The sequence below is a fragment of the Condylostylus longicornis genome, unplaced genomic scaffold, assembly GCF_029603195.1.
Source record: "Condylostylus longicornis isolate FDR11 unplaced genomic scaffold, ASM2960319v2 ptg000081l, whole genome shotgun sequence".
Taxonomy (NCBI): Eukaryota; Metazoa; Arthropoda; class Insecta; order Diptera; family Dolichopodidae; genus Condylostylus; species Condylostylus longicornis.
In genome coordinates, this window is record NW_026578049.1 from 3,278,667 (window position 1) to 3,304,035 (window position 25,369).

Below are 25,369 nucleotides of genomic sequence, written 5' to 3' on the forward strand. Positions count from 1 at the left end.
TCACCTTTTCGATGTATTCTTTATATCTTCTTTAAAAATGTTCACTTCTTTGAGTTTTTAAAATAAGCTACAACACATTAGCTTTTTTTTAATTTTCCTTGAATTGTTTTCCAATTGATTTCTTTTTTATTATACAGATTTATTCTTATTTAAATATTTGGTTAAATTTAAGAAGATTTTAAATAAATTTGGGACCTGGTTTTTTTTGGGTTTTTTTTTCTTTACATTCTGGGTTTGTTGTTACATAAATTATATAAATCTAAATTATCTTAATTATAATTAAAATAAAACAAAACATGAGCATTTAGAATATCTTTAGAATGGGAAAAAACGCAGCTTTGCTGGAAGTACTAGTAAAATTTAGTATCACAGTATTTTGTTATTCTTTTAATTTATGTTCTTGTTTTTAAAATTATTATACATACTTAGATTTTAATTTTCTTTTTAACTATTTTAAATAATTATTGTATATACATAGAGTGTATATACTTTTAAAACCAATTTAAGAATTTTAATACTTTTATTTTTAGTGTTAATTATTAAAAACTCAAAAATTAATATCAAATCAAATATTCGTTTACATTTTAGTATAAATATGCGATTATGTGTTTTAAGCTACCTAGTAGTGTTGTACAACGATTTCTTTAAAAATTGAGAAAAACGTGTAAAGAAATTCAATTATTTGAATCATATACGTATTATCCAAGAAATTATATTTAATCTAAGAAAATTGTGAATCTAAATAATATAAATATAAATTGTGTTTTAAAAAAAATACAATTTTATGAATAAGTTTGTTCTGCTTTGAATTATTTTCATTTTGCTAAATTTAAAATATATTTCGACATAAACAATGTCATTTTTTCGGAAATACAAAATTGCTTTAAGTAAATTTTCAGTAAGAAATTTTAGGTATTTTGGTTTCATAGATGTTGTTAAAAAACTTTTGTACAATTATATTGACTCTTCTTTTACAATATTTTATTTTACGATATATTTCCGCAATATGTATACAATATGTAAACGATTTTTAAATGTTAAATCAACATAAAACATCATCAAAAAAATATTAACAAAAATTAAATTAAAATTTTTTATGTATGTGAATTAATTTGATTGACTTAATTTTCGATTCTTTCGTTTGTTTTTTTTTTTTCTATAATGGACAGTTCTAAATTTTAATTGCGTCTTATATTTACAATATTAATTATGTTAAGTCTATGAATCATAGTAAATATATAATAATTAAAAGTTAAATTTTCTAAATCTAATTATATAATGTATGTTAGAAATAGTTTATTAATGTCATAAATGATATGATCTTTTTATTTCCTTGTTTATAATTACCTATACAAAAAAAAAATGGTTTTACATAGCCAAATTTTCGAAACGGATGCTTTGCTTTTAATTATTCTTATAACTAAAAAAGAATTTTCAAAGCGCGGCCAATGTATTTTTTTAAAGATAAAGGCCTGTTTTATAATTTTAAGCATCGATAACTATATAAACATAAGGGAAGCAAACAATAAACATTTTATTAATAAAATTTTTCTACATTTGTATAAATATTAGATTTCAATTTGTAAATATAAATACTTGGTTAAATAAATTTATTCTTTCAATATATTAGGCCAAATATTCTTCTTTTTATTTGAAACTCACGCGCTGAAACTAAATACAATATTATAAAATATTATAAAATTATTCATTATGGTTGTGTGAAAAATGTTATTGTATTCTGAGATATTTACGATATATAATAATTGATGATAATTTTCCTAATAATATTATTGAAATAGACATTCTTACATATTGTCTTATCTTTTAGTTATATAATATTGCAAATACTTTTTTGTTTTTAATAATTAATAATTTAGTTAACAAATGATAGAAGTTTTATTCTACTTATAATCTTTTATATAAAGACAAAATAATTTTCTTTTTATATCGAAGAATCATAAAATGATAGAAAATTCAATATTTAATAAATTTTTTTACAACTCCATATGGTTTTTATATTGCTTTGGGAAAACTTAAATTTTAACATAAATTACTAAATAGGATTTATTAATTTAAAATGATCTAAATTATGATAATTTTATTATACGTAAAAACTGATTTTAAATATTTAAAGAAATTATTTTTTTTGATAGTGCATCTATACAGTTTCAAATGTAAATATGTATGTATAGAATTTGCTATATTCGCACTCCAGTCATTTTTAAGTTTATTTTAATTTTTACATATTGACGAATATGTAAACAATAATACCAAATTTTATTAAAAGATTAATTTAATTTAATATTATCTTTGGATTTTTCTTATAGTTAAAACTTAATATTTATATATTTATATTTTATATTTTAACGTTATTTAAGGTATATAGATACTACTCAGTAATGTAATAATAATGATTCAAAGTAAAAATTATTTTATGAAATATGTAAATGTTATATTTTACATAATAAATTGTACTTCGACTTAAATAAATTTTAGTACCATTTGTCTCATTCATTTACTCATTTGAAATTGCTTTAACGTGATTCCAAATATTGGAAACTAAATACATTTTTGAAAAAATGTATTTCTTAACAATTGAAAGTTTATTTATCAAAGATTTAATATTAATATACTTATTAATTTTTATTATATAAAACACTCTTTCTTTCAATTCAATCCTCAATATCGTTTTTAATTTTTTTTGACTTCATTATTTAACACTTATTTTTAATATGCATATAAATATGCACTATAATTTTTATCAATGTTAGATATCTAATTTAATATAAAAAAAATTAATTTAATAAATTTTTATTCAAAAAGCTTCTCAAAAAAAAATTAATAGTTTAAAGTTTATTTTGTGGCTATTTTATTGACGGTTCATACCAATCAGAATACGGAAGTGACAATGCGTATATTTTTAAAACTTTAAATGTAGAACAAAAATTGTAAAACTCTCATTTTCTTCTCAATAATTTTAAACATTCTGTAACAAAAAAAAGGCAAGAGGAAATAAATTTTAAGAACTAAAGGAAATTTATCTGTTCCTTTAAAACATTCCAAAAAAAAAAAATTAATGTGGATGTATCAAAATTTCGGGGATAAGCTATACAGCTTTTTCTCTAATGTGTTTTTAACATTTAACTTTTCGAGGCCACAAACTCAAAAAATAGAATATAACAAATGTGCTATCTTGTAATATAAAGCTTCAAAATTAAGTACTTTAATTTAATATGATAAGAGAACCAAATAACTAAATTTGAGATGTAATATGAAATGTGTCATAAAAATATATTATATCCTACATAAAATGAAGCTTTTAATATTAAATAATTATGAAATAGAATAATGAATAACAAAGTAGGTATTTATATACGTATTTTATATAAATAATTGAAAAATATGTTTAATTTTACTAAAAATTATATTAAAAAATAACAGAAATATTTAGAAGTTAAAAAATATATGAAAATATTTTAACTTGACAATAATTTTTTTTTGAATATTTTTTATTTAAGTATTTATTTTTTTAAATTAAATAATTATTCTACAAAAATGCCATAATACTTTCTTACTTAGTTCCAGCAAATAAGCTACATTCTATTCTAGAAATATTCTAGATATGCTAAAAATATTTTTACAATTATCATCGATTACTGTTTTATAGTTCCCATACATTTTAAATATTTTTTTATTGCAATTACTATTATTTTCATTTAAATAATAATAATTAATTTTCTTGTAAATTTTGTTATCGTAATAATTAAAATTTTCATTGTTACTGAGTATTGCTGTTGATTCAAATAAATTATGTACTTTATATAAGAAGATTTTCATAAATTTTTCAATATTATTTTTTATAATATTTTTATACTTCATATATATCTGATTGGATAAAAGATTATAATTCCATATCATTTTTATATCTTTTATAATTTCAATTTTTAAAAACTTTTTATAATCAATTTCATGATTTAGTTTACTTTTCTTATACAAATTAATGGTAATTTTTGAATTATTTTTAATTTTATTTAAAATTACTTTAATATAATATTGGAAATTTTCAATTTTGATTGGAAAATTGTTAATGGTTTTTGTATGGAAATATATTATAATATTATTATTATTGTAAATATCATTTAATAAATTTATAAATTTTAAGAATAATGAAATTTTATTGAATTCAATAATAATCAAGAAATTTTTTATTACATAATATAGATTATAATGATGATTATAATAGAAGAGAAAATTCATTTTAATATTATAATAAATATTGAAGAAATTTTTAATAAACTGTATTATTGTTGTATAATTAAATTGAATGATATTTCTAATAATAATAATAGTAATATTAACAAATGTTTTTATAATTTTATTTAATAATTTTATTTTGTCATTGAATTTTAATATTATTAATATTTCTCTTGAATATATTTGTAATATATTATAATAAAAAGTATAATAATTAATTTTTAATATATTAATATAATTTTTAATTAATGTAAAGAATTTAATAAATTCATCGTTATTATTGCTTTGTAAAATCAATGTATTATACATTTTTATTAATATGTTTGAAATTGTTTTTATTTTTATAATAAATATGAAAAGAATTTTTAATAAATTATTTGAATCTAATTTAAAATTATACGCAAGTCTTGTCAATGATAATAAAAATATGTATTTAATACATTCAAAAAAAGATTTCAATAACAAAATCAATGTTATTTTTGAATTAATAATTTTTGTTTCTATACAAATAAATTTTGTAATGATTAATAAAATAAAATTAAAAATAACTTGCTTAAACATAATTTTTTCAATCAAATTATTAAAATTATAAAAATATCTTTCAACTTCATGAACGGTTTTGTTATTAAATTTATTGTATTTTTTTAATTGATTTGTTTTCTTTGTGTAAGGTAGTCATTCAGGAAGACAAAATTCATCTTGTTCAATTGGTTTCTTTAACCAATTCCCCAAATCTTCTCTTTTGAAAGCATCAAATAATTCCTTTTTGGCGGTCTAAAAAATAAAAAACAGTATTAATTATTGTGTTTTTTAGATAATAAACTTTTAATAAATATCACAATGGGGTATTATTGTACACAAGTTAAATATTCATAGTATTTTTGATCTTTATTTTAGAATGATCGATACTGAATTTCAAAATTTTAATATGAAAAATATTATTTTATTTTAGAATTAAACGTAAGTCGACAAAAATTAGATATGTTATATTAAATTAACAAACATATATGAAAGTGAAAATTTAAATATAATGGTAAAAAAAAACAAATATTTATCAAATACAAAGTAAAACAAAAAACAACCTCTTGAATATTTAGATGTTTAAAATTAGTATTAATTAAGAATGTTTACAATTAATTTGCATATAAAACTACAGTTATAAAATAAAGTCACGAACATCAGAAAAATTAAAGTTTAATATAGTTCTAAAAAACACTTAAACCACGAAAGTGGGAAATCATTGAGAACATCATACATAATGGAAGTATTCCATTTTCGATTGAAATTCATGTTAGTCACAGTGGAAAAAACTGGTCTTAATTTCAAATATTTTTATATACCTTTGATATTATATAAAGCAATTCGTTGCTTGGCTTTGTTTTTCTTTTACTTATTTTTTGCCAGTGCGTCTTACTAACGAACTTTTTTCTTTTACTAGGACTTTAAGACTATACTTATTTACATTTATTAATAAAATTCGAATTATTTTTAATATCAATTAATGCATATTAATTTAAATATTTTTATTTATATGAAAATGTAAATTCTAATACTACCAAAATCCAATAGCAAATTATAATTTAAGCCGTTTAAATAGTTTTAATTAGAAATTACATTCTAACATTACCTGATAATCTTTGATAGCTTTCTTTGTTTCGCCATAATCCATAATTATTTTTCGTTGTTGTAAACCTGGTAAATTTTTTAAAAGATTTGCAAATTTCATAAAGAAATTCATTTTTGTTAAACGTGACACTTGATTATTAACTGTTTTCCCAGTTAATGAATTAACAACTTCAATTTCTGTATCACCAATTGTCCAATTTATACCAAAATTTGGTGCTTTTGCCTGATTCCTCGGCTCAGCTGATGTAACCAATGCTAAACGCGGTTTATTCAAATGATATGGTGGTGGTAAACCTTGAATTGATTTTTCAATTCTGCCACATACCGCACGATACATATGCTCTGGATGTAATAAACTTCCCAATACAATTGAATGCAGATAAATTGGTTCGACAAGCGATGCCAATAATGCACCTTGAATACCTACAATATTCCATCTTGCAATCTTATCAGAACATGACATTGTTAATAAACGTTGACCCTATAGTAACATAAAATAATATAAAAGAAAATTATATAATAAATAAAATTATAATGCAAATAAGTTTATTATTTGAATTCTTATGTAATACAAAGAAATATAATGTAATACAAAGATTTTTCTTCTGTAAAATTTAATTACTTGTAATATTCCATCCCAAGTCTGAATACCATCGCAACTTTTCACAGGAATTGTTCCTTCACCGGATTCTATCTTATTGCGCAGTTGCCCTCTTGCTTTCCTACATTTTTATGTTCACATTGTTTTTTTTATTTTTTATATTTGTTTTTTTTTTAAGTATTTTGGGAGTTGAGTTTCAAAAAGAATCATAATAAATTTTACAAGATCAATAGATAAATAAGGTAAAAGTATTTTTTGCTCACTAAACCAACGTTTCGTTTGAAAATTTTGAAAAGAATTTGAAAAAATAACAATTATAAAACTTTAATCAAATTTTATGGAAAAAAAAGTTTAAGTAACATCAATAATTAGGAAATATAGACCTAGTATATACAATATAAAAAAAAAAATTATTCAAAAGCCAATACTGCGTCAGACCAATTTTTTTGCGGAAATATTTTTGATCACCTTTTGTACATATTCTGAACTTTAAGACATTTGAGAGTTCAGTTTTGGTGGGCTACATTAGGTTTGCTTTAGAAGCAATTTTTCTATTAATCCTTGTTATTTGGTATTTTTCGATCAATCCTTGGTATTTTCTATCAATTGTTCCTTGCTATTTTTCTATCAATCAACTTTAAAATGTTTAAACATCTTATAAATTTCTAAATAAACAGCCGAAACCAACTCGAAATTTAAGATACACATACATATAAAAATTAATAATTCTTCTTATAAAATTTAATGGTATTTAAAAATAACTGATTTTAAATTATTAAATAATGAATTTCAAAATTTGATATTACTATTAAATATATTTTGACATTTGACATTTAACACAAGAATCAAATTAAATTAGGTACAAATTTATTGTGAATTTGACAGGGCTGTGAAAATAATTAAAAGCGTATAACAGTTTATTTTTTAATTTTCTCGTTGGAAAATAATACTAAAATTTTGAAAAGAAATTACAAATATTCTAAAAGTTATAAAATGAACCATCATTTTTATCTAACTTAATTCTAAAAGAAATTTATTTATATTATACATGAAATCACAACATCAACATGCATAAATGACTACATAATAATATTTACATTTTTATCACTATTTTAAAAATGAACTGGAAATTAAAATACAATTTGTTGTTACAACATCAAGATTTCAAATGTTTTACTTAAATAGAATATATAACAATTTTTTATTATAAATTTATAAGAAAACCCTAAAGAAATCAGTTGTCAATCAATAATGACAATTTGAAAAAAGTAGTCAATTATATTTCAATTCAGTCAAACCCGAGTTCATTAAGATATTAAGTTTTCATATCTTTAATTTTTTATTAAAAAAAAAAACACAACAAGTTATTCAGCTAAGAATCTTTTTGTTTAATAAAACATCACATTTAGGAATTATTTTTTGACATTAAACTAAAATTATTAAAATAAATTCTTTCAAAGTTTTTTTCACGAAACGTTAGCAATTTCTACAAAATTTTATTTTAAACTATTTCAATAACTTGATCGTTATTGCGTTAGTTTAAAATTTTCTTTAAATCATTTTTCAGTTTTATTATTTTTCAATATTAAAAATATAGAGTTTTGATCTCTATGCTCTTAATTTTGTCAATTTTTCATAATTTTCAATAACTTTTTTTTTGTAATAATTCTTTAATATTTAAAATTCTCAATATATGAAACCGTTTTTATAACGCCTATTGGGATATTATAAAATATATTGGGAATAGTTTTCAATTTATTGGGAATTAAATCAAATTGTGCATAATCATAACGTGCTCATTAAATTCAATTTAATATTAAACTTTTATAATAACTCAAACATATCAAAATGAAAAATCATTCATAGATTTGTAAGTGTAAGACTGGCACAATCTTGAAATATTATGGCCTTGACATTTAAATTCGAAAAACGTTGCTAAACCAATTTTTTGTTCGTTATTTGCTGACAATTCTAAAATTTATTATATTTTCAACAATTGAAATTATATTACTGCATAAAACAATTTGTATATTTATGAATAAGGGTTTATTATAATATTGGCTATAAATAAGGTTATTTTCTTATTCGTTATTTTCACTGACAAAATTTTAAATTTTATCAAAGAATTGTTACAAAAAAATGCTGAAAATTATAGAAAATTTTGGTTATTTTTGCATAAGCATATAGAAAATATTCATGCTAATTGTGATTATCAAAAATTTTTAATTGTCAGATAAAATAAAAAGTCAAAACAATTTAAAATTGAACTTTTAACAATTTTAATTATAATTTGACAGCTGACAATCACAATAAACATAAAGTCTGAATTATAACATAAAAGTCAGGATTTATACTATCAAACATTTCTAATAAGTTGAATTGAACTTTATAAAAGTATGACATGCAAACGTTCATGGATTTTGTTTGATAGTAAAATCGTCATCCAAATTTCATCAAAACAAAATTCATGAACAATGTTTGATATCTAAAATCCATCGAATTTTTTTTTATAAGGTTGCAATTTGTTTTTTTTTTTTTTGTTTTGTTCTTTTTTTATAATATTTTCTTATTATTTTCCTTCATGAATTTCTTTTTTTTCTTTGTTTTTTATTTTAATTTCTTTTTTTTTACCTATTTGGATGTTTATCAACACCGGAATCATTTTCATGTGGACTAAATATTCTAGCATCGCCACACGGTGCAGTATTTATGTACAAATGAAATAGGACACCATTTTTCAATTTGTACGGATATTGCGTGTTATCTGGATTTCTTTCAAATATAGACTGATTTATGGTTGCTAAATGAATATAAAACGGAAATTAAAGTATTTGCTGGTAGTGTTTGGAAATTTTTTCAAAATTCATTTTTTTTTCTTATTGCTTTTGACACATAAAATGTCAAATAATTAATAAAAATTAATGATATTTCTATCATATTTTTGATATTTATCTATACTCTCATGCTCTTTCATTATTTTTTGATTAAACTTTTTTCAAATATACCTAAAAATGATAAATTTAAATATTTTATTTTAAGAAAGTGATATTATTTTTCTCTTTAATGTTTTATATTTATCATTTTTATGTATACCTTTAATTTACTCAAAAATATATTGTAGTAAGAAAGAGATGAATATATAGAGAGATAGATTGTATGTTTGATAGATGATTTGTTTTTTCATTTTCTTTTTTATAAAAAGCATTTTGATTTTTATTCTGTTTTTGTTTTTTTTTTATTTTACCAGGATTCAAATGCTTTTCCAATTGTGCGTATAAAAATTTCATCAAACATCTACGCGATACTATTTCCGCATGAGAATCATTTAAAACAGCACCATTAACACTCATGTGTTCTCCAGATACACATTTTGTTCCGGTTGAAACGGATATAACCTAAAAACAAAAAGTTTAAGAAAAATAAAAGTGAAAATACAAAACAAAATAGAAAAAAAAAAAAATAAAAGAAAAAACGAACGAGACAAGAAGTTTTACTTTACTTTTTCTTTTTTGAATTGTTCATCATTAATTTATATTTTTTATATTTATAATATAACACATCTTGTTTATATAACATTAATCTAAATTCTTGAAACCTATTCAGTAAACCAAATACATATTAACATTTCGATGTACAGTAGAGAACAAAATTGTCTTAGTCTTTTTTCTTGCAAATTTATCAAAACCCGATATTTTTTATTATGGTTCTGACACAACAAAAATTTTCAGTTCTTAAACTGTTTTCTTCAATTCTTAAACTGTTCGAAAATTAAGTAATCGACCTAAGGCAAATATCCACAAATTTCACTTTTTATATTATACCTACGAGTATTTAGATTTTGTCAAATGGAGCCCAAAATTATATAAACCTAGTAATGCATTTTTAAATGGAATTATTCAAGGAATAATAAAAATGAATTCGGAAGTGAGATTTCTTGACCCTTGAATTTGTTTTGTTAAAAAGAGAAGAGTTTACATTTTATTTTCATGTCCTGTTCCACTTTTAATTTTTAATTTCACATTCTTTTCAACTTTAACCTTTACAGAAATTATACAAAAAAATTTTTTTCAATTCAAATTATTTATTTTGTATTATGACTTTCATTTTTTAATCGAACGAAACTTGTGTGTTCTACAGTATATAAATATTAGCAAAAAGGTATTATTTCTTATTTTACATAACCATTATTAACAAAAAAAATTTCTTTTCGAAACTCAAGAAAAAAAAAAGAAAAATTGAGAAACAAAAAAAATTTTTTTTTCTATTTTTGAACAAAAGTATGTTAATAGAAAAAAAAAACTAAGAATGATGGTGCTTTTTATTTTATGATTGGACAGACTCAAAAATTTCAAGTGGCAAAAGGATATTATTGTGTAATAAGAAAGTGAAATGCAACAAAAACGAAAGAAAAATAGAAAAATTTATAAAGAATAAGGACGAGGATACGATTTTATTAGAGCACACAATATTCAAAAATAAAAAAAATTTTGGGATGGTGAATATAAAAGAAAATGTGGTGGAAAAAAATCGTATAGACATTCAAATAGAATCTCACAAAGAAAAAAAAAACCATATGACATTATTCTAAAGCGCTCATATTTTTTTAAAAATTTAATACAATTTAGGTTATATTTATACAAATATAAATATACATATGTATGTATATATATTTATAATTTTGAAATGTGATATTTTTCAAGGAGTACAAGCATACCTTATAAGCATTGGCAATGCAATTATTTTTGAATTTCTTTAGTGTTATATAAGTGCTCTATACAGGTATATATACAAATTTATAGCTTGAAATATATAACCGAATATATTTTTTTTCTCTAAATCCGAACTAATTGAGTTTGGGTTACATATTAAAATTTGTAATATTTGTTAGAGAACAGAATTTCAATTCTAGAACACTCAACTTTTATATATTAAAAACTTACATACAAGTATATGATTTTCTTAAAATTATTTTCTAAATAGCTATAAAATTATATTTGAATTTTAGTACTTAACATATTTAAAATATTTAAGTACAGAACATTTATGCATATATTTTATTTTTCAGGAAAGTATAGGAAGTAAAAAATTCACTCAGACATTAATTTTACATTTTATTACATAGGCTTGATTACAACGATTTCAACATAACATGTAATATGTAAATATATGTATATGTATATACATATACAGAATAATAATTTACATTATATCATAATTTTATGTAACATACATTAAAATGTAAGTTTAATAATTTTAATGTAACTTGATAAAAGAGATTGAGTGTAATTTTATCTTTATTTTCTTTTTCCTTTAGAAATTCACATAATGATTGCAGTATATATAAGTGATCATAAAAATATTAACAAAAGGATTGAGATCCTTATAAGTCTCTTATTTATTTTCGAAAATTTCTTATTTAAAGATGCCAAAGCCGATACAAATTAAAGTCGACTTTTTCTTCTGATTTTTGTTAAATATTCCGGGAAATCAAATTCAATCTAGACAGCCTAAAAAATTTTGTACATGACGACGAAGAAAATGTGAAATTAGACCTTAAAGAAAATTTACTTTTATATTATAAAAGTTGACTAACTCAATCTATCACTATAAATATGCAACCGATTATTTTTGGTAACAAAACCTCATAATATGCACGATTTGATTAACAGATCTTTGAAAATTCTCTTAAATTCGTTTTAATTCAGTTAAACTTCTTTCATCTATATTATACTTCTAGAGATTGTTTCATTTTGTGAAATATAATTTTCTTCAGTATAATTATACGAGATCATCTCTGGCTACCATTGAAAAACCACTCAAAAACACCTCAATAAATGAATACTATAAAAACGATTAATGTAAGTGCTTTTATGAAATCGATTTTATATACATACATATTTTATTAAAAATATCTGAAATGTCTGCATGAGTATATAAGTAAGTATATATATGTACTTACATTCACTTAGATGTAAATTTTATTGAAAAAAATTGACGAAAATAACTACACAATCGTCAAGTTCAAAATTTAAATGCTATTTATCAAAAAAAAAATTGAAAGGCAATCTCAGAGATAATTTCAAGGCATACTTTTTTTCAGAAAGCATTTAAAAAGAAGTCCTCATACACGGATAAATCTCCATAAGGACAATAATAAATAATTGAAAATTTTCGATTGAAATTTTTTGACATTGAAAAAGCCTTAATTTCCTAAAATAGTCTTTTTTTAGATTATGCACTTTATTCTTTTATTATTAATTTTAATTTTCTTATTGGCCTTTTTCTCTTTCTCTCTCTATATACCCCGTACTATTTTTAATTAATTTATTAATGTTTTAAAATTTTCATTATTCTTTTTAAGTAAAATTCAGTGCATTCTCATGCCAGCACACTAGAAAAGGTGATCAAGTTAGCTGATCGGCAATGTCATTATGATCGGCAATATTTTATGATAGTATACCAAAAAAAAATTACGAATAATTTCTGTAGATACTAGCGTGTTTTTGCTGTTATAAGAATTCTGAATACGAGATTTGTTACGAGAATTATGTTTTATAATGTAAGTCAACAATATTGAGAATATTGTTGAATTGTTGTATTACACTCAAAATTCTTAGAAATTTCTAAAAAACAAAACAAGTGTATTTTCCTTGATCCTATAAGAATAACATTGAAAATATATAAAGTGACAAGTCATATGAAATAAGAATTTGAAAGTGTATAGGGACATACAAAAAAAAAAAAACGCAAAAAACAAAAATCAATTTTACCTTCTGAAAAAAAAAACACCCAGTTAAAAAGGGTATATAAATTTCATTATACGGATAAGAATGACACAACAACAATATGGATGGAAAGAAATAAGGAATTTGTGTGGGAAAAAGATACCTAGAGAAACGAAATAAAACTTTAAAATAATAATCAAAAAAAAGGATACACTTTTGAATTAATGATAATGATAAAATGGTGATGTTGATGACGATTACGATGAACGAAACAAAAACAAAAAAAAATTTAAATATATTTTCTTTTCTTTTTGTTAAAAAGAAAAACAATTGTTTTGTATTGTCTTAATTCTTTATTTTTCATAAAAAAAAAAAAACAAAATAAAAATAAGGACATTTTTTAGAACAACTTGAATTGTATAAGTATTACGTATACAAATACAAAAGCAAATATTCCAAGCATCTCTTACCTAAATTTTTCGTTCTGTTTTTGTTTTTTAATGTTCTTTTCGAAATGAACCGGATTTCAGAAATTTTTTTTGATAAGATCAAAATAAAGTCGCAAAATTTTATACAGCGGAGGATGAGTTTTAAATATAAAGTAGCAAATGTTATTGGTTTGAGCTTTAATTTCTTAGATATCTAAATTCTTGAGGCTATAATAGGGAATATCGTAGTTTAATAAATATAAAAAATTCTAAGTACATAAATTTTTTGAAAATTTTAATTTTTTTAATAAAAGTATCTATGAAAAAATTTTAAAGAGTTAAAATTAAAATCACTTTTATTGTGGATTTTTTTTTTCAATTCAGCTTATGAAATATTTTGTTTTTTTATTAAGTAACTACTAAATTTGATCTAACAATTTTCTTAACTAGTTTTGATTAGACTCAATTTAACATTTTTCATCCCCATCATGAATATCGTTCGTAGCTCCGAAATTCAGAAAATTACGAATGTTATATTCTAAATTCCGAATTATTAAAATTCTACTACGAATAATCGTAATACTGTGATCACAAATTACGTTCGTAGTAAAAATAATCTTCAATAGCCTACGAAAGAAATACTCACACGAACACAAGCAATTTAAAGAGACTGGTTGTTATAAGTTTTTAAGTTTTCAAATTTTTTGTTTGCATGTGAGTTCTTCCAAAATAGCTATCATGAAATGAAACGAATTCATATTTGCTTAAAAAAATGTTTTTCTTTTCAAAAAAAAAATTAAAAACGAAAAAACTGCAAAACTCCGTTTTTAAAAAATATCCTTTTTTATGAAAGTTTTGTACTTGTGTTGCCATTGCTGATTCATAATCTCTATACGAAAGGAATTTGTGATCGTTTAAAAGTCTAGGTCTTAGCTAAATTCGTATTTCGTTGAATTCTACGAGAAGAATTCATGATGTTTATTATATTTTATATTACTTATAGAGAGGGCTGTTATGGGAAGAATTTTATACTAAAAATTTTTATACGAATAATTAAAATGAAAGTACATTATGTGTGAGGCATAAGCCAATAAAAATTTAAAAAATGTCCAAGAATTCATTATATTTTAGCATAAATGTACTTGTATTAGCAGAAAATGAGGAAAACTGGTACAAGTGAAGGTCTTTTGCGTTCATTTTTTTGAATATAATATTTTTATAGTAAATTAATGAAAAGAAATATAAAAGATAATTTTCCTTCTTTCTCTTAATTTCTTTCTTATATTTTTTTTTAATTATAAAATTATTTCAAAAAAATTTATTATAAATTTTAGTACGGTATTTTATATTATTTTTTAAAGGTCATAATCATTATTATCGTTAATTTTTGCAGACAAACACGGTTTTTATATTCAATTTGCTATACAAAGAAATACGAACATCCCTATAACTATAAAAAAAATACACTGCCACAATTATATATCAAGTTTTATAATGTTTTTTTTTTGCGTAATCGGATCAAAGAGTTGAAAAACCGAAATAAGAGTTGTAGGTATGGATTATTTGGTGTTTCAATCTCTAAGGGAATCATTAATTGGGAAACATAATGGACAAAAACATAACAAAAGGTACATGACCAAGATATTTTGACTATAGGGAAATTCAATTTAAAGCGGAAGTGCGACATGCGCGACGATATTTTTATTTGTATTGCAAATTTAAAATTTGAAGCAAAACTGACAAAATGAAGTAATTTAAAATTGTTTAACAAAAATTCTAAAATAATTTATTTAAATTTTGCCAATTAAACAACTACTTTTTAATTTTTAAAAGACACAATCCATTAATTATGTCATTTTAAAAGTGATTTAAAAGAAAAATGCCATTTCACATTGGAGTATAAAAGAAAAAATCATTAAAAATGTTTTTGTAATTAATTTTTAATCAAAATAACTCACGGGATTAGGTAACATAAAAAATTATTCCTTTTAATTTCTATTGCTTTTTCGTTTCAAGTATAAAAATATCAAATATAAAAATAAAAAAATATATAATTTGTGCAAAACATTTCTTTTGTTTCGTCATTTCAACATTTAAATTTAATTGCCATTTAAAAATTTTCATTATATTTACTTTAAAAATCGCAGTATTTTTAATGTAAATTACATTAAATTAAAATTTTTAATTAAAACTTGATTACCAAAACACAAAGTAAATAATTATTATCTTCCTATTACACGTATATACCCATTTGCATATATTATGTTACACCGCGCCTCTTATATTAGTATAACTGAACATGTTTTTCTTAGTATTTCAAGTACATATAAGGTATAAGGTAATTCTCATACCTTAATTTAATCATGCCTAAAAGTATATATGTAAAATTTTTGTGTCAAATATCCTTGATTTTTATAATTCTTTTTTAAATGTAAAGTAATGTGCTAAAATTCAAATATTTTCCTTCCTATTTTAATTTCACGTTCTTTTTTATTATTTTAAATTAAAATGAAACGCAAAAGAAAAACATAAAATGAATTTATTGGGAAAGAAAAATGAAAACTTACCTTTGCCTCATTAAAATTCATATTTTCTGACATAACAATACCAGCTAAAACTTTACGTCTTGAATATGATTCTTGACCTTTAATAACTTCTTGGAATTTCTCTAAAACAAGCATACCAATTTTATCAGCATGTATCTGTGGTAATTCCATGGATGCTGTTTTATCATCAATTGGAATGGGTAAATTTTTTTGCGGATGCATCATTGGACTATATGATATATTGCATAATGATGCTAATGCAGCTTTTGCTGCTGCATTTTTAGCCAATTTTTTCGAGGGACCTTAAAAATTACACAAATAAAAATAAATATTATTATTTAGATCAGAATATTTTTGTTTTCTTTTTATAATAATTTTAAAATTTCCATTACAATATGAATTTCAACCCATTCGCAATTTTTCATATTTATGCAAGCAAAATCAAATATTTTATGAGATTTTAATTCGTTTTTTAAAACTTTATTATGTGATTTTTCAAATAATATATTATTTGAAATCTTATAGTAAAATTATGACTGTTAGTAAGACAAATTAATTTACAGCACTTAATCAACACACCATGCTTTGTTCTTCATGTCAAGTTCAAAATACAATAACTCAAATTTTAACTAAAATTTAAAAATTTTGATAGAATGACAATATTTTAATTATCTCATTAGAGCTGCTTTCGACCAGCTAAAACTAAATTCACTCCATTTAAAAATTTTTTATTACGCTTATAGAAATCCCACTTTACGAAACCTATACTTATACTAAAAAATGTGTATTTCAATACGTAATTATTTAAAATGGTACCTCCATAGCCACAAATAAAAATAATGTATGTATATTATACATTTACAATTTTGATTGCGAATCGGTTAATTTTTAAAATAAAATTTATCCATTTCACAAATCTGATGACAAAATATCTAAAAAAAAAATTATTTTACCTGTCCCTTCAAATTTGCAATTATTTACTGTCACTGTCATTTTAAAACGACAATTATTCTGAGCACCATCTACCATTGAACAATCGAAATGTACATCATTGAATAATTCATATAATAACATCACAGGACCTTTATCGGGAACTTTCTTTTGACCCTCAGTTGATATCAAATTTCTGGCCACCTCTTTGAGTGTTTTTTTTATGCATACACAATTTGAGAAATTTTTTTGTTTTGATTTTTTTTAATTAAGTTGACACAATTGATTTTATTTGTATGTGATTTGTTTGTTTAATTTGACAAAATTTGAAGTTTTATAATTTTTTTTTATTTGCATAAAAAATATTTCGGAATAATATTCATTTTGAATTATTTAACAAATAAAAAACGCAGAGGAAATAAAGATAAAAAAAAAGAGAAAAGAAAACACAAAAAATATTTTGATATAAAAGAAGTAAATTAAATAATTTCATAAAAAAAGGTATAAAATTTTTTCATTTATTTTCTATTTTTATTTTATTTTTTAATACTTCAATTAAAATCCACAGTCGGCGACAATTAAGAAACCATCAAAATTAGTTAACGCATGACAATAAGAGTTTTTTTGTTGAAATTGTTTTTAAAAACTTTAATTACAAATAATTTGTATAGAGTTTTAAATGCTGAACGTGAATAACTTTTACAAAATTGTATTTCAGATATGGACACAGGGGATCATAAGACTACATAAACATTTAATTAATTTTTAAACATCATTAAGTTACCTAACACTTTCATCTAACAGATTATATAATGATAAGCATACTTAATCAATGTAAGTATTACGTCGAAACTTTCAAACTTAATTTTTGACAGATGACGTTCATATGCGTATAAAAAAAATTTACAAATGGTTTTATATTTCAAAATTATAATTGGATTAAATAACGAGCTTTTAATGCTATTTGAAATGTTTAAAAATTAATTACGCTATGAATATTATTATTAATATTATGAGCTATTACGCAAATAAAAGCATAAATGATTTATTGACAAATATTTGACTAAATGTTTGTTTAAACATTTTACGCTTAAACTATTACATGAAATTTACCTTCTTTTTCAAAATTATCTTTGTCCAAAAAATTCGCAAATAATTAAATAATTAGATTTATGTAAATTATCTAAATTTTTATGTACCTACAGCGTTGGAAATTGAATCTACTTTGATGTTTAATTAATGAGTTTTCTTTTAATTTATGTATTAATTTTAAAATAATATTTCATGCTCTACTCATTAAACCATTATAGCTGTAAATATAATAACATAATCACTAAAATTCGGTACAAAAGAAATAAATATGTTGAAATTTAATTATTTTTTCATTTGATAACTAATTTGGAATTATATAAATACATATCGAGTTATGGTTAAAATTTGAATTTGAAACTAGATTGAATTCCTCTTAAATAAGCGCAAGAACTTTCTACTTCACTGAACTCATTCAATCAGAAGTATCTTTGTACTTCACTCAACTCATTTTAAAAATTATTTCTGGGCCAGTTATTTAAAATTGAAGCTAGCTAAGAAAGCCCGAAAATACAAATTGTTAAACCTTTTTTTCAAATATATGATTACTTCATGAGCAATCTGCCTAGTTTATTTAAAGTCAAATAAGGCAAAAATATTTTGATTGAACTTTTAACCATCTGGAATGACAATTTATGTTTTTAAATCTCTAATCACATCTTAAGCGTTTTTCTAAATTTTATTTTGAATTTTGACTTCTATTCAATCTTTAAACCTTTCTTAATTATCGCCGCCGTTATTATGTTTTTTTTTTAATATTGAATTTTTATTTTATATGTAAAGTCTTTTTTTTTCTAAAACAATTTTTAATTTCTCCATTTTAAATTGTGAAAAATAATTAGTTAAAAAAAATTCAAAACTAATTTATAAATTGAGAAATGAATTTAATTTTTAAAAAAATTGGGGTAGGAAGAAAAACCACTCAAAAAAATTTGGACAAAAACTTGTAATAAAAGGTTTTCTTATATAATATAATATGTATTTATTTTTAAAAAACCAATTTTAATTTGAAAAAAATATTTTAAAAAAATCTCTTCTATTAAGAGAATATTAAGGATTATAAAAAAAAACAAATTTAAACCAAATCTAAAAATTTAAGAAGTTATATTTCTAAGAACGCCATAAATTTATTTTTAACACTTAACATAGGTCGCGCACAGTTGTCAACATAATATAATATTATTTTCTCATTTTACGTCTGTCAAATTTCCTCGACGTCATACAATTTGAGATTCTAGGCTATTTTTATTCTGGTTATTTACAATTACAAGGTTTTGAGTTTTAAGTATACAAATTATACAAGAATTAAACAATAAATTTTTTTAAGAGAATAAATTTGAGTAATTCTATGATCGATTCTATGATCTACTTGTAATCGTTTCAAATTTTGAGAAATTTAGGTAAATATATTATTCTTACACTTTGGTAAAATTTATTCTGAACAAACGAATGAACGAAATTGGCATTTAAGTTTTTTATGTTCGAATTTTTAGTAAATCTAATTTTTATATTATTCGAAATTCAAACCAATTTTTAATTAAATTTCGAATGACATTCAGTGGTTATTTTTGACGTTCTCATAAATATAACTATATAAACTAAATAAATTATAATAAAAAGAGATTTATCTTTTGAATTAATTTATAAAATTATTTTAATTATTATTTTAAAAAGTAAAAAAAAAAAAAAAAATTGTGGTGAACTTTGAAAATTAAAGCTAGATTATTAAAAAGGTAATGCGGTAAAATCATAAAAAATATAACCAAAACTTCCTAAATAATAATATTTCTTAATTGAAATATTAGACTGATTAAAAATAAAATTAAACCAAAGAAAAAAATTACTAAATTGCAAATGTTTTGAAATGAAATTATGAAAAAAATAATACTTATGATTGATTTTCGTTTTCAAATATAGTATAATTATTTTTTGTTTTTGAAAAATTGCAATTTTGGAATTTTAATTTATTATTATAATAAATTTGTTAATTATTTACTATTATTTATATATTAATAATATTTTTAATTTAAAAGTATTAAAAATATTATTGAAAATTTTTGCATAAATAATTGAAAAAAATCATAAGCATTTTAATTATTTTTCTTTTAATATTTTTGCATTTTACCATACGCTTTTTTTTTGGAAAATTTTGTCAAAATGCGATTCAATAAACTAAAATGGGGCTGCGCTTAAAAATATTTTTTTGTTATATAAATGATTTTCTGGCAATAAAATTTTTATTTATATATATATTATTTATTATAGATACTACTAATTTTTATATAATTACAATTTTATATAAATTTATATGTACATATTACAAGTGAAAATAAATAGCTAAATAACTGCAATTTTATATTAATAATGATGAGCTTGAAAAAAATAAATGTAAAACTTAAACAAAAAAAAAAACTTTTACTTTTAGCTGCTAAAAAATATTTGCAAGGAAAATATATAATTATTAATTAAAAACCATAGATATTTTTTATATTATGTGTTTATGTATACATAAAATGTAAGAAAAATTTCTTTAATGTTTTTATACATATGTAAGTTTGTATGTATACGCTGATAATAAGAAAACAATAACGTATTTAACTACCAAAAAAACCAAAATTTTAATAATAAAATTAAGAAAATAAATTAAAATTAAGAAACCAAAAATTAAATTAAACAATTAAAAAAAAACTAAAACTGAATAAATAATGAGAATAAAACGCGATTTAAAATTTTATCATGCAATTGTTGACATTTTTTTTTTACTCACCCCTAATAATACTAAATTTTCTGAATTTTTTTTTTGTTTTTGTTTTAAACAAGAAAAAGTAATTATATTTTTACATTGTTCAAAGTTAAAAAAGAAGAAATGAACGGAACAATTGGTAAACATTTAAATACACATATAAAAAATTGTTTTCAAAATTGTCAAAAAAAAAAGAAAAAAGAAAAATTAAAAATTTTTCAACCTCGAAATTAAGTTCAATGTTACACTATTTATTATATAATTTCGAAAATAGCATCAGAAGATAAAATCATATTTGAACACATATTATTTAATTTAATTAATTAAGTTAGTTTTATAGCAAAAAAAAAATAGACTATTATGCAAAATAATATTTTTTTTTTTCAAAATCTGCTTTTTTTTTAAAATATAGGAAAAATTAACGTAAAATCAAAAAAGATGTCAATACAAACCTCTATAGCATATTTTGACACATCAATTGAACGAGATATAAAAACTTAATTCGTTTTCAAAAAGTATCGGTAGAGTGTGTAAAATTCGCATATCGGTGTTAAAATATTGATATTAGAAAAAACAAATCAATTTCAATTTCTCATTGTGAATTGCTAAATATATTGTGAATCTTTAATTTTCATATTTCGCTTAAATGTCATCGATTTTTCTTATAATCGATTTTTGTACTATCGATATGCGAAAATGACAATTTATTAATTTTCTTTTAGCGTTATACATATTAGAGGTTTTAAAATTTTGTTGTCGGCATAGCATTGATTGTAATATTTCTTTATTTTTTTTTTGTTTTAACGTGGTCATGAACACAAAACAAAAAAAATTAGTGTATAAAATTAATAATTTTTCTAATATAAATTTGATTTAAATTACCACGATTACCTGTTTTATATAATTAAACCTATTCCTCAACATGTAAGTAAATACCTGTGAATCTTTTAGACACTTTAATTATTATTTTAATGATTTCCATACATAGTTTCTTAAAAATTATTGTGTATGTAATTTCAAATTATAAGAGATATACAGTAAGCCCATCTTTTTTGTTATATTTGAAAATAAAGTTGTAGTAAAAGTTAATTTTACATATATATTGTTTTTTAGATATTAATCTATCTTTTCTGGATTGGTGAAATTTTTTTATTTGTTTTAAAAAATGACAACCTTAATTCAACATTTTATGCTTAAGTACTTAAAGTATACAATATAAGAAATTGATTTCGAGAGAAATAAGACGATCTAAAGGAAACAATTAAAATTAGATGCAAGAATAATAGAATATATCCTGAACTTGAGAAACAGTAACATTTAATTTAATTTTCAAGTGAGTATCAAGTATAGTTTGTATTACTAACTATTGTATTATATTACTAATTATCTAAGAATTCTGAGCTTAATTGCTATATTATTAGATGAGATAAAAATAATATCAACTGAACAAGATAAATAAATGGAATTTGTTGAAAATTTAAGTAGATTCAATCAAAAAAATATTTAATTATACATATATTTAGTTCTAAAATGATTCTGCAATACATTTAGGATTTTCCAGCTCCGGATTTTATATTTGTTAGAACTTAATAAATTTAGCAACCTGTTTTAATGTTAAATTTTATTGAATACCATTAAATATGACAACATTTTCATAATTAGAAAAAAATGATGTTACATTTTCATAATTTTCATAAGAAAATTCAGAATTTATAGATCAATACAGAGAATAAGATGAATCTAAAATCTTATTTTATTCTGTTATTAAAATGTTATTTAACTGATGTTATAATTTGCTTCTCATTCAACCAAATTAATCAAAAATGTTCTAAAAAACAGTATAAGTTTTTATTAATTCAAAACCTAAACCCTAACAAGAAGAATAAACCATATGAAAGAAAAACAAAAGAACCTTTTTGGAAACCACAACCTCTATTGAAAATTTTGACCCTAACTAAATAAGCATTTCTGTTAGCTTTTTAACAAATAAGAAACCCGCAACAGTAAACAATAACCCATTATAAAACCTATAATTTAAATTGGAAAAAAAATTTAATAAAAATAATCATATATTTTATACATATATAAACAGTTGTACTGTACGTTATATATGTATATTAAAAAAAAAATATAATCAACAAAAAAAAAAAAATTAAAAAAAAAATAAACAAAAACCAAAATACTTGCTTGTCATGCGTAACTTCCAATCATTATTTAAACCATATTTACTAGCTTGCTTAGCATGCTTTACATAGTTTTCTATAAGCTCAACTAAATCATCATTTCCAATAACACTATTATTTAACAATTCTTTATCTATTACACCATTTGTACATGTACCATTCTCAAGGTGTTCATCACTTGTAAAATCAACATTAACAGTTGGTTTTAATGGTGTTAACACAGCTCCATCTTTAAATTGTATAAAACTTCTTAATGCTGTTGCAGCTGCTTCAATTCTTGCAATTTTTTTACTTCGTCCTTGCCCACAATACTTTTGACCATCGACCTAAAAATTAAGAAAAAAAAAAGAAAAAAAATTAATTATTTTACAAGTAAAAATACTTTTGATGAAAATTTACAAAAACTTATTATTTATTTCAAATCCTAAAAGTATGCTAAATTTTAAAATTTTAATTTTAATTTAATTTTAAAATTTTTATTATTGCATCTTTTTTATTAATTTTTACTATTTGTTTACATCATAATGTACAACAATACATACTAAATAAACTTTATACTGTATATATAGTAAGATAACCCAAGATAATTAAATTTATTTAATATTCACACACATTTTTGACTACATATGCATGTCTAATGTGTATATTCAATTTCCTTCAATTATAATTAAATTACAGAGAACAACAATATTTCATATTTCTTTTTTCGATTTCTACCCTCATTTAAGGCAAAATAAACAAAAAAAAAAAAGAAAACTAAAAAAAAAGCAATATTAATTTAACTTTTTTTTGTGCTTTCTAATTACAAAATAACAAGTATTTTATAAATTTACCTTATAAATTACCGTACATATGCATAAAAATTTACCAAAATAAATAAAATAAAAACAAAAATTACTTTTTATAATCAATTTTTGCTTCAAATAATCATAGTTGTATATTCAAACATATTATTATATTTTGTATATTTATGTATGTATAATATGTATGTGTATAAATATATAAAAAAGTATTATAATGCACACCAATATTAATTCAATTGTTACAAAATAATTTGCTCGTACAACTGACCAGAAACATATTTTTAATAATAATATATAAATATTATATGTATGTATATATATATAAATAATTTATATATAATTATGCTTAGTAATAGTACAATGTATATTCGTATACACACATATACACATACACAAAATGTAAATATATTTAAGAATAAAGGTACATTAATTCACTCATTTTCAACCCCTTAATGTAATAGCTTGTCGGATTTTATCATCATAATCAAAAAAAAAAAAAAAAAGACCGAAATAAAAAAAAATTTTAAAGATGAGAGAAATAAGTTACAACCGACAATACAGGTACTTAACTTAATTTACTGTTTATAAATGGAATTTCTAGGAAAATATTTTGCGTAAACAAAACAATAACAAAAAACAGGGAAAAAAACGAATAGAAATACAAAGAAAATAAAAGTAAAGTAAATGAAATAAAAACAGAAGTACACAAATAAAACTCGTATTTTTATTCCACTACGAATCGTATATTGTTTCATTTTTTTTTTAAGAAGCTATATATTATATAGTCAAAGTATATATTATGTAGATATAATATATACATACATAGAGTATTGTACCTTTGTATTATCCTGATGTAAATTTTGCAAAAGGATAAAAATTTACATGAAAATTTATTATAGAAAATTAGGTTAATGTTCATATAACCCCTTTTTCTTTTTCTATTCTCTTAAAAATTATTTTTCATTTTCCAACATTTCTTAAGATTAAATTTCAATTTATATTTTACTTTAATTTTTTATTTTCTTTTTTTCTTTTTCCATATAAATATAGAGTAGCCAATTAATAGTATATTTTGTAAGTATATGTGTATATAATATGTATACGTATATATATATATATATATATATATGTATAATATATATGTGCATTATTTCTTTTAAATTGTAAACATAAGCTATTTTCTTATGAAAATAAATAAAATTTTAGATAAATTTAAATTATTCTCATATGGTATGTTATAGCATTTCTATACGTAAAGTACACGTAGTCATTCTATTTTGAATAATAGTTGTTATAGGTCTGTCAAACAATTTATCAATGTAGATAATCATTTGATATTTGCTATGGTAGGCTCATCACCTTCCTAGTTAACTCAATGACGTAAGAAACTAGCGCATGATTATCTACAACATCATGCACCAACCCTATGCTCCTCCCAGGA

At 21.3% G+C, this 25,369-nt stretch overlaps 1 protein-coding gene across 1 annotated transcript; it reads right to left on the minus strand.

The window, feature by feature from the left end:
* Window positions 1–4,742: 4,742 nt before the first annotated feature.
* On the minus strand, window positions 4,743–23,467 carry LOC129613275 (double-stranded RNA-specific editase Adar). The gene is made up of 8 exons (XM_055527273.1): window positions 23,283–23,467; window positions 17,134–17,316; window positions 16,202–16,482; window positions 9,726–9,876; window positions 9,113–9,281; window positions 6,503–6,602; window positions 5,882–6,361; window positions 4,743–5,028 (listed from the first exon to the last, which is right to left on the minus strand). The coding sequence occupies exons 2-8, from the start codon at window positions 17,252–17,254 to the stop codon at window positions 4,930–4,932; spliced, it is 1,401 nt and encodes a 466-aa protein (XP_055383248.1). The 5' UTR covers window positions 17,255–17,316; window positions 23,283–23,467; the 3' UTR covers window positions 4,743–4,929.
* Between the last annotated feature and the right edge of the window lie 1,902 nt (window positions 23,468–25,369).